The 20,690-nt window shown below is 36.9% G+C and overlaps 1 protein-coding gene across 19 annotated transcripts in view; it reads right to left on the bottom strand.

Moving 5' to 3' along the window:
* The window catches only part of SOX6 (SRY-box transcription factor 6), a 403,867-nt gene that overhangs the window by 62,544 nt on the left and 320,633 nt on the right, over nt 1–20,690 (bottom strand). For all 19 annotated transcript variants that reach the window (XM_064425383.1, XM_064425386.1, XM_064425381.1 and 16 more), the window contains 2 exons: nt 4,619–4,768; nt 548–728 (listed from right to left, as the gene is read on the bottom strand). In XM_064425383.1, the coding sequence (XP_064281453.1) occupies nt 548–728; nt 4,619–4,768 (331 nt within the window). The remainder of the gene's footprint in view (nt 1–547; nt 729–4,618; nt 4,769–20,690) is intronic.

The following is a 20,690-nucleotide window of genomic DNA, read 5'->3' as shown; positions in this document are numbered from 1 at the left end:
GATGGGTGAACAAATGACAAAAATATGATCCAATAACAAAAACATGATCAAATAATAACACAAACTGGCTGGACTGATTCCTTTCCATCTCTTAAAAAAAAAAAAATCTATCTAGTATCCGATGAGGCTCCATGTGTGTGCAAAGATAGTTTTTTATTTTCTTGATCCAGAATTCAAAATTTAAAAGTTAACTTTGTGTGTATACACCCAGTAGGTGCCTTTAGGACAGATATTCACACAAACCTGTTTTATAAGTTTTATATATATATATATCTTTATTTAGTTATCTGTGTGTATTTGTATGTATTTCCTACATTATGTATTTCTTTCCTGCATTTGTCACACACTGATACATCTCTTTGGATACTCTTATAAAACTCTGGCAATCAATCATTCTTTGAAAAGCTTCATTATAATTTATTTTTTTCCATTTTAAACAGAAATGTGCACCCAAGTATCTACTTAATCCAGAACTAAGTGTGCTCAGGCAGGAATTTCGTGCAGAAAAGGTTCCTATTTTCTCCTTTTCCCAGGACAGATTTGTTACCTAAAGAGGATCCTCTTCCCAGAGACCCACTGAGCGGGCTGGGGATGCCACTCTTGCTCGTCACTGTCACCGGGCTGCTTTTGCTGGCTGGGAAGAGATTCTGTGTTGGAGATGTTGGGGATTTGACAGGTTCAGCTGTTTTGGGTCGGGCTGAGAGATTCAGTGGCTGAGCTGCTTCATCCTGCAAGAATTGAATGTAAATAACTATTAGGAAAAGACAAATGAAGGCGTCATTTTGCAAGCAGTAGTTACTTTACACCTCGAAGACAATGCCACATTCCACAGCAATAATAACAAAAGAAGCTAATTATCTGCCTCCTTTAAGATTCAACGAAAGGAAACCTCATTAATTTCTCTGTGTTATGCTTCTTATTTACATTAACTATGTGACTGGATCATTCTTTTTGCCAAATTAAAATTTGAATTAGCTCACATTACAGCTTAATTTCCTAATGTGTTTTCAGAGATCTAAATTAACCTAGGGCATTTACAAAGAATTATTTAAAATTTCCAGCAGCTTGGTAACGCTTTTGCACTGGTTCTATTTGAAAAGTTCCTGGCACTATAAAAATAAGTTATGTAGCTTATTTTTAAATGTATTAGAAACTAAGGAATCAGAAGTACTACTATGAAAGAATCATTTGGAAACCCTGACAGCTCTTTGGCTCACATTTAGAGCTGCTGCTAGCTTATACATTCCATGCATCTAATTCAGAGTGCATGTTTTGTTCAGTGAAATAATCTATGCTGGTCCCTCATAACAGGAGATAAGAATTTCACTGAATTCAAATTCCTTTACTTATTAGGATAGTGACTACATACCACATGCATTTAAATTTTTTTTTTTTATTTTCTACTATTTAATTTTGCTAACTTTACAATATTTTATTATTCAAATGTCAAAACTATTTTCCACGTAACTGCATTTCTGCTCCTTGTTCGATACTTCTGTATTATTCCCATATTCTGTATCTATTTCTGCTGCATTTAACATTTATTATACCTGTATGTTTTATTTGCATTAAGGCAAGGAATCTTTTTTAAGGGTGTGTAAATCTAGTATCAGCTCCTTTATATGATTTGATAAATTTCATTTTAACTGTGGAAGAAACTCTCTCTGACATATGTCTTTTTTCTGTGCTGTAGAATAGACCCATCGAAAAATATCTCAACTCTTTAAAGAAAACTTATTCAAGCAATTAATTTCTTTTATAAGTATAAACATTTGAAGTGCAACCTTCTTTCCATTCTTTCAGCTTGTTCATTTACTTAATACATTAAGCAAGACAGAGCACTTACAAAACTGTAAAACGGTGATTTTCTGTCATTAAAGAGCCCAGTAAGACAGATCTCTCATTTAAAATATGCCCAGAGAAGAATTATGCTGGATGTAAGAGATTGTTCATATTTTAAAACACTGCACTGATCACTTGGAAGCTTAGAATTATGTCAAAATACAATAATACATCACATTATCTCATCTTCTCCATTCTCCTTACTGTCAAGCAAAGTACATCTGGTCACACACAATGCATTAAACAGGAAAATGTAATGAACAGGTATTTACAATGCCATCCCATCACCAGCTTTAAACTTTTCCTATAAAACTGCATGCCATTTCAATTCCTTCTGGCCTCAGAGTGTGTGCAAACATCCACACCCTTTCAGGGTCCAGGTGAGAGCAGAAGCTCAAAGGTACAAGGGACAGAGTTGATTTTGGTGCTTTGTGGCCACACTTACATGCGATCTCCATGGAAAGTTTCTCCAGGAGAAACTTTCCTTGCACAGACACAAAGTGGCTTCCAAAAACTTTTCCAAGAGTTTAGAGCCCCATTCAGACCATGAACCTTGCAAGGCTAGGTGCTGTGAATATGTGCTCATATGAATCTATGCTAGTGTTCAATTTTTAAATAATTTTCCATCTAGTACTGATATGATAATGAAAGAACTCTAAACACTGCCAGAACTTGTTTTTTTGTATTATATGGAGAGCATTGTAATTTCTGCAAGGCAACCAAAAAACTGGAAAACATTCTGGTCATTGACTTAAGGAAAACCTACCATTACTTTTTGAAAGATCTGACTTTCATAAAAGAATTGCATTAATTCTATAAATAATGCATGTAGTTTATACAAACTGCTTAAAACCAGAGAAAATAGAAAGGATTTGTTAAGCAATGCATGACCATCAAAACTGTCACAGCTAACAAAGGTAACAATCTGCAGAGACTGAATATAGGTACTGCTTTCATACTAATAATTTCTTCATTAGCTATTGGTGTTTGTCCACACAAAGCCCTTGTAGTTCATCTTTAATATTCTGAATGCAGTAGTGTGCTTAATAAAAATAATCATAAAAAGACTTCAATTTTATTAACATATACTTAAGTCCATTTAAGTTACATTATATAGGGAAACCCCCAAGAATTTGCATGTGGTCAATTCTGTAATAGGACTCAGCTGGCCACAAACCTGGGACAGTATTGGCCTTGGTTCAAGAAGATATGTGCTTGAATTTAACCAGGGAAAATTTTACTCATACAGTAAAGGTTTGGTTTGGGGTAGGTCCATTTGGCTCACTCACTGCCAGAATTACTTTTTCACATTAAAGCAGTCAGTAGTATATTCTCAATGTCATAAATCACTGGTGTTAGGTATCACTATACTGTGGCAACTTTGCTGGAACAGTTGGGCTTTGCTTTAGGTGGCTTCTGTATTGACCGTAGCAAACTCTGCATACGCGGTAAATTTCCCTGACTGCTCCCAAACCTGGCGTTGGATTACAAGAGGTAAAATATTAGACTAATACACATCTACAGCTAAGTAAAGTGAACGCTTTGCTAAATAAATGTTAGATCTTGCCATAATGGAATAGTTTTTTATTTATTAGTACTCTCAGCCTAGCAAAAAAGCGTCATGGAAATTTATCAGCCCAGGCAGAAATATCTACTCACCCACACTTTACCGCGATGATTGATGATAATGAAAAAACAAATGATATTTTACTCTCGTGTCAAAAAATGGGAAGGAAAAAAAAAAAAATCCACCATCTCAAGCGAGTAAAATCTTCTCAGGCTGGTTTGAAGCTAAGGACTGTTTGCCTGTTAGGTGTCAGCAGCCAGCCAAAAAATAACCTAACATATCCTCCCTCTCACCCCACTCCGCATCTCACTAGATGCCACTTTTATATTTATTTTCATTGTTCAGCATTTATACCTCTATCATTCAAATGGGTAAAACACCAGAATGTTGATTTTTTTTTTTTTTTTTTTTTTTTTTTTTTTTTTTTTTTTACACTTTGGAGTAAATTGGTCCTGAGCATGTTTTTCATTCTCATGAAATCCCCAGCCACCCTGGGAGAACACCAGGCAGTCGCACTCAAAGGCTGCTCCATGGGTTTCAGGGGGAGCACAGCACTCATTCCAGGCTCCTGGCAAATGCCATGTTGTAGCTGCCTGGTTCCAAGCTAGTGAGAATAAGCAGGCACAAGCACTCAGCAATGGAGCAAAACCAGCGAGGAGCAGCACGGTTGTCAGCAGCTGTGTGAAATCAGCAAAAGTCAAATCAATCTGCAGCAACACAATGTTTTCCCCAGAGCCCTGACTTACATATTATTTTTATAGGAGGCTTTTCCAAAATTGTAGAATTAAGTACAGCTAGAGATTTGTAAAATAATTAGAAGATCTACAGTCTTTCTCTTCCCCTAACAATATAAGCCAGCATCACATTTTAAGATACTCAAGAGTTCAATGTGAAACAATTCGTGAAATGGATGCCATTTATGCATGTTACAAGATTACAAACTGGAATCTTGAAAATATCACTTTCATTTTACTGATGAATCTGTTGTGCTGCCTCTGGTAGGAAGAGGGACGCCTGGTATTTTTGGAAACAAGCGAATTTTTTCTCTTCCCTTCTCTCTACTGATAATACAGCACTAAAATGGAACTTTTTATTTTAATATTGAAGACCTGTACCGTAGTTCAACTTCCAACTCTAAAACAACCACAGAGATCATTTGCTTTTACTGTCCTTCTCAAACACCAGCTTTTTTTCTTTACTGAAAAATACCTTAACTTGAGTTACCGGGCTGGTCCCTCTCTTCTCATTTTTCATCCCAGTGGGTGAAAGTGCCCCTGTCGTATTTGGTGGTTGTGGAGTAGATGGCATTTTGGCTCCAGGAGAAACTTGCATGCTTGCCAGCTGAGCTGCATACAGTTGCTGGAAGACAAGAAGATATACATATATTCCTGCAATATTCCTAAAGAAAGAAGCTGTAAATGCATGGGGTGTTTTTTTTCCCCACTGGTGTTTCTTCTCTTAAAGGATGTTTTTCAGCTCTTGTTTCTGGCTTTCCGTTCTGCTATTTGCAAAAAGAGAAAAAACAAAGTCTGGAAAACTCCCAAACATCAATTTTTTTTTTTTTTTATTTGACTTTTGCTGATTTTTTTTATTTTTTCTTCCTTCTTGCTAATGATGGTCATGGTGTTGAGCAAAAAAGTTACACTGCACCTGAATATTAAAAACAAAACTGGTAAAATTGTAAGGCTATTTATAAAAAGGAGGTATAAGCCCCTGTCAGAAGCAATAATAATCCAGGTCTTTGCAAGTAATTAACCACTAATTCCAGAAACTTTACTGGGAGCTGCCACAAGAACGCTTTCCTACCAAAAGGCAAAGTTAAAATAGCCAACAAGGTATGTCTCCATCTCTCTGCACAATGATATATGTTCTATAAATGCTAATAATGAGTCTAGGCCTTAAAAGTTCCTGTAAATAGTGATGCAAGTCCAAAAAAAGCTCCAGTGGAACTTTTCAAAAAGTTTAACTGAAACATAGATTTTATATTAAAATAAACAATCCCAACCAATAAAAAGTGTTTACTGAACAAAACCAACTGGGTCCAATTTCTTTCCAGTGACCAAACTTAAACCCTCACCTTGAATTAGCATCATGAATAATTCTTCTGCCATGAACAGGGAAGATTCTAATCCCTCTTCTACACACAGATCTACATAAACTTTGCCTTATTAGTGAGAAAAAAGCCAGGTGGTTTGTATGTAATTTCCAACATTACTATCATTCAGATGGACAAATAAAAAAAATTACAGTAATCAAAAGCAGACCTTTCAGCACATGTAATTAAATGAAAGCTTAATAAAGAATAATTTGCAAGAGCCAGATGTGCTTATGTCATAATTGTTGCTTTCTTTGGAACAATTTTTCTAATATAACAAGCCTCCACAGAAATGAAAGTTACACAATGCTGTAAGTTCAGTGACTCAGTGGCGAGACAAACGCGGGTGGGAGGGGCAGAGTCACAGCTCAGGGTGACAAATGAAAACTATTGTTTGTTTGTTTGTTTGTTTCCACCCCTTTCCAGTACCACACAGGAACTGCAAAAGGAACACAGATTAATGTTTTGAAATTAGTGGTGTTTAAATATTTTGGCTAAGGTACAAGGTTTTTTCCTATGCTTGAAGGAAAAAGATTGAAAACAGAACAAAAATCCCAGCTATTGGTGAGGTCCTGGAGAATGAAAATGAAACCTTTTATATGACAGTAGGTGGGTTATTTTCCCCTAATAATACTATCTTATCCCTTTTAGAATATTCTTCAGGTCATCCTTTGCTTGCTTAATAGGATGATCTGCTCAAATGAGAGTAAAAAGCACATTTCACAAACTTTTGAAATCCCACACATTCTCAGTTCAGGGATAACCAGGCACCGCACTATATAACACAATAAACTTGTATGCAATTTAGAGACAAAACCCAACAACTATAAAGGCTTTCTCAGTATTCTGTGGTTTGTCTATAAATACTTTTACTTTGGTTTAACCAATTTAACTTCTTCTTCAACTATCTGAAGAAGAGTTTTTATACCTTACTAAAAGAAAGCTCAAACTTTTGTACTTACAGTACTGTGTTGAACTTTCAAAAGTGTAAAAGGAATTCTGTGTAAAAATAAACTCATATTTATTAACTAAAGTTCAAATCTTCCTTCTCAGATAAGCCATCAGGGCACAAAAATGTGGGGTATAAATTATTCTTTCTACACTATTCCATTTTTCATAGAAGACAAAACTTGATTGTCAATTGTGGCAACTAAAACAGTGTGGTGGGTTGACCTGGGCTGGCTGCCAGCTGCCCAGCCAGCCACTCTCTGCCTCCCACTTCAGCAGGATGGGGGAGAAAATAAGATGGAAAAGGTCATGGGTCAGGATAAAGACAGGAAGATCTCTTACCTGTTACGACAGAAAAAAAACCAAACAAACAAAAAAAAAATTAAAAAAAAAAAAAAAAAAAAAAAAAAACACTTGGCTTGGGAGAATTTATTTATTCTAACTGACAATAGAGTTGACCGGCAAGAAAAAGATAAATACAAAGATAAATACTACGGCCCTATCCCTGCCATTTCCACTTGAAACTTTCTTGAAGAGATATTTCAAGATCAATGCAAAGATAGAGACACCTGATAGCAGTCAGAGCAAGACTTGCTGGTCACCTGAGTGCCACCAGGACCAGCAACAGAAACACCCACAGCATGTGCAGGATTAACATCAAGAAAAGTGGGCTGTTCTACTGACTATCTAGGAAACTGTTTGATTTTGGAAATGAAACCAGGAAAAGTAGAATAAAATTAGAATTTTTCACCATTCCCCTCCCAGGGTGTTGAGGGCTGTATTGGCTGTAGTGCAAGTCTTGTCAAGGAGAAATCTTTCTAAGGGAAGACAGAATAAAAGGAATTTTGTCATTTACATATCTGCATGTATATATAAAACATGACTGGGTTTTTCCAAGGTCTTAGTACTGACTTTAGCCTGGCATTTCTATAAATTTATTTTAAAACATAAAAGCAAATGTATAAATAAGTAACAGCAATTGGATTTCTGCTTTGCTTAAAACAAAGCTGTTCTACAAGCAAGTACAAATACTGCAAGAATTCACAGCAGTACCAGCAACATTGCTGTGTGGACTGGAAAGCTGTATAAGTTTTAAATACCAGTTTGTATGCAGAGCTAGCCAGTGTGGAAAAATGTGTGCATGCCACCATTGCAGGGAAAAAAGGGGATATTTTTACAAATACCACTGCTGTGGCTCAAAATGGCAATTTAGGACCTCACATTGAGATGGTCAGATTGTGAAGCTTCTATTTGCAAGATTGAGGAGAGGAATAAAACCCAAACATTGAATGAATGTTGACTGTTGGCTTTTAAAGCTCAAAAGCAAAAGCTTCAGTGGAATTTTTCCAACTGAAATTCTTACCTGCAAACTATTTCAGAAATAAAAAAATTAAAATACCCTAAACCCTGAAACATATTTTATGCTAACCACTGACTCAGGAGGCTCTTGATTACAAATCAGATACTCAAAAACACCAAGTATTCTTGACTGTTTTAAGAAGTCTTAAAAATGTATAACCTAGTTTTTATTTTTTTTCTCAAAGGTTACAACATTAGTTTCTTACATTCCAGTTCCCAGCCCATAAATAAAAGTGATGCTGATTTTGAGTTCCTCAGTGCTCCTGAAATAGTTAACAATTTTCAAGCCCAGATTATTTAAGGTATATAAACAAGGATGCAGATTTGCAGTTTTCAGAACCAGGCTTCTTCTGATGTCAGATTTGACACCTAAGGGTGGGATTTCGAAATGCCACAAGTCTCAGGGCAATGGCAAGTCAAGTCTCACATTTAAGCACCTATGAACTTACAGGCTCACAGACTGAAGCACCTATTACTAAACCCTATTTCAGCTGTAATCAACTAAAAATCCAAGGGGAATTTATAGTTGAGGTCACTATGAGTCTGAATGATGTTCATCTACTTTAAAAAAATTCAAACAGAGTGCTGTACTCAGCATGTGCACAGAACAGCAGAAGCCCATACTGATTTTTTTACCTGGAAATGGCAGAGTTCACACTAAGCCTTTGTTAGAGCTTAGACCTATAACAAGTCAAGAGGAATTGAAAAAGAAACAAAAATAATAATTTTGTTGTGATGGTGATTGTGTTTTCTGCTTCAGAAATTTCCTACAGTACCTGATGAACTATTTGGATTTCACTTTTCTCACAAAAAGTGTCATTTACCTTCTACAATTTATCTAAAAAGCTACAAACTAATTAATAATAGATCATCTTGACTGATCCAAATGTTAAAACCTTTTCTAATGCCATCTAAGTTTCAAAATGCCTTTGTGAGATATTTTCATAACACAGAAGTATAATTGCCTTCACTGCCAGTATTCATTCATGTCTGGCCAGAAGACAAAGGCCTTAGGTTCACACATTGCTCTCAAAAGTTTCAACATTTTTTCATCTAGTTTTTTCAGCTATTTTTCAATAATCAAAGTTTTTTCATTAGCTCAAGCCCCTTTCCCTATAATTTTTCTCTTGCTCATAGGTCTGTGACATTCCTGGACATATTCTCGGCCAAATGAACATGGCAATGTTCTTATGAACACAGCAAAGCTTTCTGTGCTTTCATCCAATGTTTTCCCTTTTTTTGCTGCAGGAATATTCATATTTATTTCTTAGGCTGCATCTTACATGTCTAAAAGGATAAATAAGTTAAGAATTTTAAGAATTAAATGTTACAGAAGTGGCACACAGTAAGGAAAATGGAATGGGCCATAGAATCATAGAATCACTGAAGTTGAAACAACCTCTAAGATCACCAATTCCAACCATTAGCCTGGCCCTGCCATGTTCACCCCCTAAACCACGTCCCCAGAGTGCCACATCCACATCATAACCCTTTTATCAGGGGATTGTCAAGGACAGGCCCTAGGGAAAAATGGTTTTGAGGAGATACTTCATTAAAGAGTAAGTGATCAGCTGCTGCACAGAGGGAGCTTCTTTAGAGGTACAAGCTCAGGGAGGAAATGAAGGGACCAGTTGCACTCACATACACAGGAGCAGAAAGGCAAGGGCTAGAGACATTTCAGCTGACTGTGGCGAGGGAGCAGTTGGTCACAGCTGAGGGGACATAATTCAGATGTTATTTTTGCAGCAGAATTCTGAAGAAATGATGAGAAAGCTATGTGTGAAACATGAAGATAAGAAAGTGGTTGCAATACTCAGTGCAGCAGATAAAGTGTGGGTGGTGAAGGCTGCCCCAGCAAAATAAAATGCAATGGGTGTACTTGGAAGATGCATCACAAAGAATTTCTGTAGAAGGTGGCTTGCTTGAAGTAGAAAGAAAGGATCTGTTCTAGAAACTTTCACCCTTTTACTTTTTTTCTTGGGAAAAATGCTAAGTTTTATGAACCCTGATTAATTCTGAAGTCTTCCATTACTAAAAATGGAAGCCCTATGTTACATCTTCAACAAATACATTTGCTACAGTAAATGAAACTGAACAATAAAGCTACTGAGAATCAAGTGAGAATCCTTATTTGTCAGCATTTTAAATGAATTGTGCAAAGCTGAAATATCTTATTTATAGAGATGAAAGTTCAGCTATTTAGACAATGAGTAATTTGGTTTCTAAAGATGAAAAACTCTAAGGAGTGACTGCAAGTGCTGTTGAAATCCTGCACTACAAGAGGTAATGCAGTTATTTTTTCCATAGTATATTTAGTAAGGAGTGTTGCAAAGCTATAATACCAGCATTTTCCTTCCGAGTACATAACAACCAATAATAATACTTAGAACTATCTGATGACAAAGGGTTTTTACAAGTTCACCAAAACCAGCAACATCTTTATTTTTTCCAGCACACATTTCTGAAAGGAAGCTACTGCAACAAAAAAAAAAAAAAAAAAAAAAAAAAAAAAAAAAAAAAAAAAAAAAAAAAAAAAATCACACCTTCAGTGGGACTGCTTGCTTTTAATTATTGGTGCAGTGGTGTTTGAAAAAAAAAATTAATATCAAACAGATTAAAGGAAAGAGAGTTTCAGTTTGAAAAAGTTTTTCTTTTGTTTGGAGGAAGAACAGACTAGTGTTCACACCCATGTTTTGGGTGTCACAGATAATAATTTTGGAAATAAATTTTCAGTGCTGACCTGAGCCCAGTGTCACTGGTATAACCCTCAGCAGTTCAGGAAAGGCAACCTTTTCAGAAAGCAGTGTAGAAGCATGAATATCCTACCCGAAAATTTCAGACACATCTTAATCTAAGAACTGCTTCTAAAGTAATGTTAATTGTACTCATTCCTTCCCATTTTTGTATATAAATATAATATTTTTTGTATTGATGTGTCTTTTGTAACAAAAATGTGTTTAACACTGCAGCTATGTGCTCTACTACAGCACCACGGTCAGAAATGGGATTATAGGCTTATATGTATATATACATATATATATAAAAGAAAATAAATCCCCACCACCCAAAAGGGTTGCTTTTCTCTTTAAGATTCTTCCTATATAGATGCTCACAATGAAAGGTGGCCTAACAGAAAACAACATCTAGAATCACAAGACAGCCTAAGTAACCCATCAGCAGCTTAACCATGTGACAAACCCAGGGGCAACTCGAAGGCAGCTACAGCCTGTGGAGTCTGCCAAGGAGCCAGATGCCATCACCAGAAAAACACCTTCCAAGGCTCAGCATCTGTGTCCCAGCAGAGCTCTCCACACAAAAGGAGGAGGAGGAGGAAGAGGAGGAAGAGAAGGAAAGGTGAACATAAAATTGTAAAGGAATTGTACATATACCTGAAAGCAACACTTAGTTGAATTTTAAAACATAAAACTTGAAATAATCAAAGCTTTTTCTGAAAAAAACAAGATCCCTTCAAGACTGAATATTTTATGCCAAAAGTGAATGTTTTCTTTTGTTTCTGTTACCTGTTAAACCAGTGTATTTTATAAATTTATTATTATGAAATTTAGATGTCTCAGAAGCATTTTCTCAGTTTATCTGAGAAAAAATGCTAACAAAGAAAAATACGGTGAATTTCACAGACATTTTAGGACTGTGGGCCAGACTCTCATTTTCATGTGTGCCACCACACAGATAATAAATAGCTTAGTATTTAAGAACCAACAAGTATGCATCATCTTAACTCAGAATTTTAGGCTGAATAACTGAGACTTATTTGGCTCTACATGGGTATATCTGAAAAGGCACTGATCAAGCACGGCTACATGAAATTAGAATAAAAATTAGGGAAAAGGTGTCTAATTTAGAAGCAAGATAAATAAAAAGTAGTAATTATTGAAAATACTTCTGTTTCTACAGAACCCAGTGTTATAAAGTTGTGCATAGCTTGCTTGTAACAGCAGCATTTTTTCTTTCCCTGTTTCCACATGTCTAATGCATCCATAGTGGACATAACGTTCTGATTTTAAACAGCCATAGATCACTCTCCTGCAGAGTCTGCTCAGCATCAGAGTGTGAATATTCTCTACATCTTCCCCCAATACACCAAATACCTCTGCAAAAAGGCGCTGAGGTGCAACACAAACAGGCAGCTAATGAATTATCATAACTAATGTCATAATAACAAAGATTGTTGCTGTGATTATTTATGCGCTTGCTGACTAATGTGCTCTCCGATTTATTAAAACCCAATATGTGCAAACAAACTAACTGTATTTGTGGAAATACAAATAATACATTTTGTAGTCACAGGCAAAGTTGGAGGCATTCAGTTTTCCCTTTACATTCAACTGTGCATTGAAAAATATTCTTTCTTACCTAAATAACGATTTTACCAGTTATTAATTTTCATTCACTTCAGATCTTTTGGCTTGTTTGTTGGTTTGTTTGGTTGGGTTTTTTTTAACTATTAACACCAGGTAATTTCAGTGTCTGTCAGTTGCTATTGTATACTGTGTCGAGGGAAATTTTTGTGTGGCCCTAAATTCCCCTCAGTTCCTGTCTCCTTAGGAGAGACAAATGCCTGTATTGCTTCACTCTCAAGCAGCAAAGTAACAGTTACCTAATTTCACCACTGAGGGTCTGCCGGTCCCAAGTCCTTTCACTGGCCACAAATTCTTTGTACTGGTTCAGAAAAAGAAAAATCACTCTCATCTCTCCTGCTGCCCTGCTGTGGCTAATGGCCAGCCCAAACTGAAAATAAAAGAATCTCTCCACATTTCAGATACTGCAGCATGTATTGTTGTAGTACTGCAAAATAACAGCTTTATTTTGTTAAAAGGGTCTAACTTTAAGTGGACCATGGAATATTTATGGCTCTCAGTAGTCCTTTGAAAGAGTTATCTTATGTTTTTATGCCGATCATGGGTCAGAGGTTCAAATCAGCACTTCTTTCTGTCACTCCTTATATGTTTTACTATAATTTACAGCTCAGCAAGAGGACTCATAAAACAAAAGTGTCTATTTTACTTCAGCAACTAATTCTAGCTAATCAAAGCTTTCCAGCAAAACAACCCAGCATGAAACTCTGCGTGGAAAATATGCAGAGAACAAAGCGTTTTGTCAAATAACACATCTCATGATGTAAACACATATGTCTCTTATAGGAAATTTTATCGCTTCCACATTATCGGCACACAAAAGGAGCATTCTTGCTGCAGACCTGGTGCGACTGTGGAGCCATCGTCATTGGAAACAAGAGCCTGATTAGGTTCCCACACAGATATGAATAGATTTTCTTTTTTTAGTGTAATGCTGCCTTTCTTATTTCTTAAACAGACTAGTAATTGTGGCTGTAAAAACAGTGGATTGTGTTTGGACGACATTTGTTTCTTCATATTTTTTTTAGCTACCCAATGACACCAATTATCCCATATGGTTGTCCTCTTCTGGAAAGTCTGAGTTAATCCACAGCTGTGAAGATGAAGACGCACCCAGCAGGCTCTAAATCTGGTGGGTCTCTTGTCTGTTAATAGAGTCCACAGTCTGCTGGACAGATGTTAAGAGGATCTGTATAATAAGTCAGTGACAAAGACACAGACTTCTTCTGAGGAAAACAATTAGCCAAAACATATATATTCATAGTTTTTCATTTTTTGCTTCATCTTTTGGGGAAGAAAATTTGCCTTACTTCACAGAGGAACCCCACGGCACATACAATAGGTCCTGCTCAAAATATGAATGGACTAACAAACCACATTGGCATGTGTTCTGAAGAAATGGAAGATCTTTTTGTCCATGACCCATCCCTATGTGCTGTGGGTCTTGCACTATTATTTTCAGTTTGGGCTCATTCATCATAATATGGGGGGAGCCTGAATAGGTATTGTCAGCTTTAAAATATCTACTTACATTTGTAATGTGAGGGGAAATGTAAACTGAAGATGAAATTAACATTTTACTAGTTTTTTGTTAAAAATTATTAACGTTGCCTTTTCTAAAATAAAGGGATTACAGATAATATTTCTCATCCGCATGCCGATGTTATGGGAGGAAAACTAACTAACTAACTAACCAAAACCTCAAAACAAACCAAAAAACAACAATAAAATCCTCATTTTAAAATAGCAAAAAAACCCAAAACTCCCAAACCAAAAAAAAAAAAAAAAAAAAAAAACCACCCAAAAAACACAAGGAAAGAAAGTGGAATGAAAAGACACCTGCAGCAAGATCCATGTTTAGAGCCTCACTCACTTTTTCCTATCCCCACCTTTTTCTCACTCTGGCCTGACAGCACAGACATTAAAACCCCAAAGTCCTTCTCAGTTCCAGTCATGTAAATTTGGAGAAATGCTACAGACTTAAAATACATGCACCAGTGCAATAAAGAACTAACTTGCCTTCAGGCATATGTGCATTAAGATGCTCTTAAGATCACTTCTGTTTCGTTTGCAAACTGTATTTCTTGTTCTCCTGACCTCCTCCTGCTTTGAGACAATGAATTAGAAATGGCCATCAAAACAGCTCTCTCTGCTTTGCTCTCTGAATGCAGGATCTCTCATGCAGGCATCACCCCTGAGATCAGATTGAGCCCCTTGGAAATCAAATGGCTTGGATTTCATTGAATTATGACAATTAAATACAATCTCTCAGCAACTGCCTGTTCACAACATATTTACTGTAAAGCTGCAGAGAGAGCAAAGAAAGAATGTTTAGAGCTCAAATGAATTATCAATCACTGCAAGCGGCTAAGACAATGTACATAATTTGGCACCTGGCAGTTGTCCCTGTAATATTGTGTTTGTTTCCCCTTAGGAAGTAAAGCTGATGGTTTATTAGCTTTACAGCACCTTGAAAAGTTTTCAAGATAAAATGTCACCCCGTCAACATATGAAGATGCTGGGAATTTTTTGAGAGACAGAATGAAAATAGTGAAAGAAAAGTTCACGTTCTGCAAAAAAAAAAAATTCAAAAATATATCCTGAAATTTTTACACAACTAAATTTCAGACAGTACTTTAGATATTTTTATATCACCACAGAATACATGTAACCTTGTGTCTATTGAAAGAAAGTGACTATTCATCTCACAGTGTCAGTGAGCGTGATATTAAATCAGACTTTCAATTTTTTCCAGTGTCACTGGTTCAAAAATCTAATGCTGTAAAGTATAGGTACTGATCCTCAGTCCCCTAGAGAGAAAACTAAATTTTTGCCATGTCAGAAAAGAACAAAAGGTTGTCCAAAAGCTGACAGAGGGAAAAGAGTAACAGCTACCAAAGCACAAAAACAAACAAAGCAAAACAAAAACAAATTTAAAAACATATATACAGAATTGAAGGCCTTCTGTGTCAGTACGGAGCTCTTACTTTCTGAAGAACAATTCCCCTGCTAAGCCACTGACTGGAGAGGCAAAAATCCTCACTGACTTGGCGGCCGTGTCACACCTCATTTCACTCTTTTTATTTTTTTTTTCCCTTTCCAAACAGACTGAGTGTTGGTCTTCTGAGAATATGATGCTAAGCCACTTTTCCTGTAGAGTTTTTAAACTGGGCCTCTGAGAAAGGGTTTGATACAATTCAATGACTGAAGTAATACCTTTGTCCATCTGAGCATTAAATGGCCCATTGAAATACAGCTTAGTTAGAAAGAATTTCAGCAAATGGTGCTTTCTAATTTTTATTATTATTATTATTATTCCTTTCCCAACAGATTACAGCCTAGATCTGAAAATGCAGTTCAATCACTTTTGGTTGCCTCTTAGGTCAGGCCTTTAGCCAGTGTTAATTAAATATAACCCCTTCAGAATACTGGAGGTTAAATGAGAGCAACAAACTGGTCTTCTTCAAATATTACCTCATGCTCTCAAAAAAGCTGTATTTTGTTTGGGAGGACCCTTGTTTAAACCCATTGCTCTTAACAATAAAAAATTTACTGGGAGCAGGGAGAGGGAAAAACATGCTAAATGCTATTTTATCCAACAGCCAGTAATCACTAAACATTAAACACCTATTTCCATGCAATAGACTATGTCTATTGTGTTTAAATAACACACATCATAAAGGAAAGTGCAGCAGCAGACAATTTAGGCTGTAGCAGCACATACAGCAGAATTTTCGACTTGATAAAGTGAAACTATAAAGAGTCGATGCATAAGTCAGACAGCTTCCATACCTAATATCCTTCCCTGCAGCTATTAGAAGTTCACATTTTTGTCTCTAGTAGGCATGCACATTAGTTTACCTACAATTTCCTCTATTCAGTCACATTTTGTTGTCTGTTCCCTACAATTTGACTAGAGCATGAAATTGGAAAGTAGCTGAAATTGTCATTTTTTCATCTTAGTGATTTTAAATTAAAAAAGGAGGCTTTCGTGCGGGCCATTTGTTTGCTGCTTCGTAAAAAAGTTTCCTCAAGTATTCATACTAATTTTACTATCAGGTGAAAGCAAGCTTTTTAACACATGGCAATTAGTCTTGTCTTTCTGAACATGACTTTACCGTAAATACTCCTCCTTGACTATCCCTTTGTCCCAAGATTCCTTAGAAGAACGCAACCAAGCGATAATTCAGCATTATTGCTGCTCCAGTGCACTAATCGCTTAAAGCGCAGCGAGGACCCTATGTTTACTGCCACAAGGCTCCTCCAGCCTCCCGGCCCAAGGCAGGCTTCCCAGCCCAGCAGCATCCAGATGTCAGGAGGAATATCCAGGTCCTGATGCAGCATGCTGCTCCATCCCAGTATGGCCCAAACATCTGTTTCATCTGCTGGCGCCCAACCTGCCGGATACACCGAGGCGGCCACGCAAAGGAGGGGAGAGGGAGGCCGGGAGGGAAATGCTGCAGTTGCACAGCTCACTGTACATGTCCCTAAAAATTCTATATCAAGCAGATATCAGGAAGGACAATGTGATAATTAAAAAAGAAAAAATTAAAAACCAGCCACTCTATACACACCATATATTTAATATTTTTTTTCCCCCTAGTGGGGCAACAGCCCAGAACTCATTAGCTTCTCATCTTACTAACTTCACTCAGGTTCAGTTATTTGTGGTGTAAGAAAAGGACAAAAATAAGGAAAAGCACAGAAGCACATAACACAAACTCCTTGTTGTGGTTATAGCAACTACTCTTTATAAAAAAGAAAATAAAAACAGCCAAAAGCACAACTTAAAAATGAGACAAACTTAGGCATCTCCTACATATTTATAATATCCTGTAGATAGTAACTGAGGGGCTCAAAAACAATAAGCATCTTTTGTCTAAAAGAAAGGAGTATGTAAACATTGACACTTTATCTTGAGGCACGACAAAAAACAGCAAACATTTTAGTTGATCTAGATTAAGTTCTGACAAGGAATAAAGGAGTGTTAACTGTTCTCATCTCTCCCACTTTGTGTATCTATTCTCTTGTATTTTTGCTCGTGACAATAATGGAATAGTTGCCTGCTCCCATGCAAATTCATTGAGTTGTTTATGAAAGCAAGATCAAAGCCCAAACTGAAAGCGCCTCTTTTTTCCCTGCTGCATTTTTCTCCAGAGGAGGACCTAATGAGAGGCTGCTAAAGCAGGAATCTTGCACTCTCACAGTGCAACCTACCAGCTCACCCTTTCCCTGGCCAGCCTGGGGACACATCTCACCTTAGGAACACAGAGGGTGGGAGACAGCGAATTATGTTTTGTCCCACCTCGGCATGAGGTGAGCACCTGGACCCAGGAAGGAGGAATCATCCCTCAGAGCTTCCATTTAAACACTCTCTGTGCATCTGAACAAGTCACCATCTTCCCTGTGCTCCTTCTGAAATGGATCCACTGCTGCTGCAATACCACAGCACTTGAACTAGGTACCTCTGAATACAACCATCAGGTACTCCTAGTAAATATAAATGTCAGCATTAATAAAACCACTGCCCTAATAAAATATTGTAAATAACAAGGAAAAAAAAAAATACTTCATCAAGTATCTATCACCTTTTCCTCTGCAGGAGAATAGGAGAAATATCAGTAAAACTTTTCTCTTAAGCACAAAGATTTGCTTTCCTTCATTTAATGCTGTCAGATGACTGATACGCTACTTTTTGATTCTCCTGTTACTTACCACGCACAGGAAAGAACACAATAGCCGTATCTCTGTTGCTCTCCCAGATTGTATATTGTACTACACATCTTGAAATTTTGCAAAAAATCTTCAACATTTGTCATTATTTTACAAAATAACTGTGAGACGCTCTGCTTAGATACCTATGGTAGAAAGCCAGTCACAGCAAAGGACAACTGCTTTTGCTTGAAAAAGTAATTTGAAGTTTCCAGCAGATTATGTTTTTCAAGAAAAAATGTGAAATGTTAAAGATAAATCTGTATGTGATTTTTTTCTATGTTTGCTACTATGAGAATTTGCTACTGGCATTTTTGTAGCATAAATTCTTCCTTACAAAAATTGAGGATGACACTGAAGGTAACAGACTAGCAAGCTCACCAAGGAAAGCAAGCAAGGACCAGGCAGCATGGCTCTAAACATACCTGTAAACAAAGGCTCTGGTGTTTTAAACTCCTTTTATATCTAAAGAAACTGAATAAGCAGTACTTACTTAAAGCAAAATATATCCAGATCTATCAGAAAAATATGAAAATATAACCAGATGGTTGTATCAGAGCACAGGTTTTTTCATTCACTTTATGCTATCCTAATATTACCTTCTCTGGTGCACTGTAAATCAGATTATTCATAAGAAGAATTTTAAATGTTTTCTGGTATTCTTTCAGAAACTCTTCCTTAAAACTCTGGGTTTTATCCCTTACTACTAATATAAAGTATTTTTTACAATAAATGTGAGAGGTCTATATGAAAAGCAGCTTCCTTACAAATTTAGATCATGTCACACACTTCACCCATAGAAATGTTTTCTGCACTAAAGCTAGAGTAAAAAAGAAGGAGGACCCCCAACACAAGGGGAGAAAAATTATATGACTGAAAAGCAATTAATTACAGTAAGTTTGCTGAAGGGATGATAGCTATCAAAGCTTTTCAAATTTTGCATTTCAGAATTTCTGATATTTCTTTCAAAAAATGTTAACACATAGATGGGCTTTGTGAGAAAAGTCAGAAGTTTCATTCTTCTGCATGTCAGCAGGATTACAAGCAATTATGAGTAACTGCTTGTTGAGCTGTGTGAAAAGAGTTGGTGAATGAGTTTCCTAGTGAGCACATGTCCATGTCACTGGTACGACTGCCAGTAATGTAGACAATTTTAGCTGAAGGGGTCTAAAAACATAATTATTCTCCTAATCCTATAGGATATGTTTCTGCAATTGTTGCTTCTAGTGTACACATTCTAGGTCTGTCACCCTGGTGGCACGCAGGAAAACTGAGGCATAAGCAAGAAAAAAGGAAATCAGGACATGGGAGGGAAAAAATGGGGCAGTAAACCTTCTCTAGATATATCTCCTAAAATCTGGCATAGATTGGTGGGTTCATTCCCTCTCTGACCATCCAGATGGAGAAACTGTCTAACATGACAATGCAGCATTTCCCTTGCAGAACTGTGCAGACACAGAACAGGGAAACTGAGCACTCACCACTGCTAAGCACAGTGAGAGGCAAAAGCTCAACAATTAAATTCCTACGTGCTCCCATGGCAGAATAACGAGACACCGTCGCCGCAATAAACGGGTGCAAGTCAGGCAAAGGAAGAATCCCATTTAAACTGCCTCTCCCAATTCCCACATCTGAATCCCCATCTTGTGAGGAGAAGATGCTGAGGCAACTCTACATTTAAGAGCTGAATATTTGAAAGTGCTGCTTGGGATTTGAAACTGCAATGTTTTCTTACTTTTATAAGAGAGACAGTTCCTGTGGTAGCTCGCAGCCATTCTACAATTTTCACTAGCAAAAATGGACAGAAGACAGGGATATAATAAATATATACTGGCTCTACTGATCAGGAGAAGCTTTATCAGTCAGCTGGGGCACATCTGGGAAAAAAAGTCACTCAGGTGCATCTCTAGCATCCCATTCAATTAACATACCATTAAAAATGGTTTGTCCCTGTTCAGCCTGCTGCGTTACCTGATAAGTCAACACAGTTAAAATGTATATTTAAATGCAGAAAACAGTGAAATGTTTTCTTTGTGAAGCAGAAAACAAGCCCCGCTTACAGGCATTTTAAAGCATTAGAAATAATTGTGCTTTACAGGTTGCTTAGTAGATCGGTCACACTGATCTTTTACCACATATTTTGAACTTTCATGCACCTTCAAGGAAAATTAAATAACTACCTCATAGGAAGTACACACAAAATTATGCAAAACATATTCAAATGGTGCTTATAAAAATTACATCTAAGAAAAAAAAAATCACATTTGCACCTCAAAACCAGGTAACCGGGAACTTACTATTATAAATTCATTGGAAGATGATGTATTTTACACCAGCAAATGTGGATTTGGTATAAGATTGCTGTGCTTTCTGAACTGCAGTGGGTGCGATGATACTTCAGCAGCAGTGCTGGGACTGGGTTAAATAGGTTATGAGGCCTGAACAACCCTTCCCTAGGTGCTGAAAACAGCAGGAGAAGAGAGGGCCTGTACTGGATGAATTACCCTGGACAGTTCACAGAAGTGTTATTAAATAACACTGTAAACTGGATAAACCTGGTGACTTGTTCTGTGTCTAGAGCCTAGCACAAATGATTCAACTGCATTGAAAGGACTTTGCCTCTTTGATTTCTCACTTCACTTCCAAAAATGCCAGTGGACCTGACAGCACACTCACTATTCCTACACCTGAAATACATTTCCATTTGTTTTCATGCTTTGCTATAATTCATGGCCAACACTAAAATACATGCCCTATTATGTCTACTTCACTAGATTTTGTGACAGATTCT

The sequence above is a fragment of the Passer domesticus genome, chromosome 6 (genome assembly GCF_036417665.1).
Source record: "Passer domesticus isolate bPasDom1 chromosome 6, bPasDom1.hap1, whole genome shotgun sequence".
Classification (NCBI taxonomy): Eukaryota; Metazoa; Chordata; class Aves; order Passeriformes; family Passeridae; genus Passer; species Passer domesticus.
This window is presented reverse-complemented; position numbering and strand designations above follow the sequence as displayed.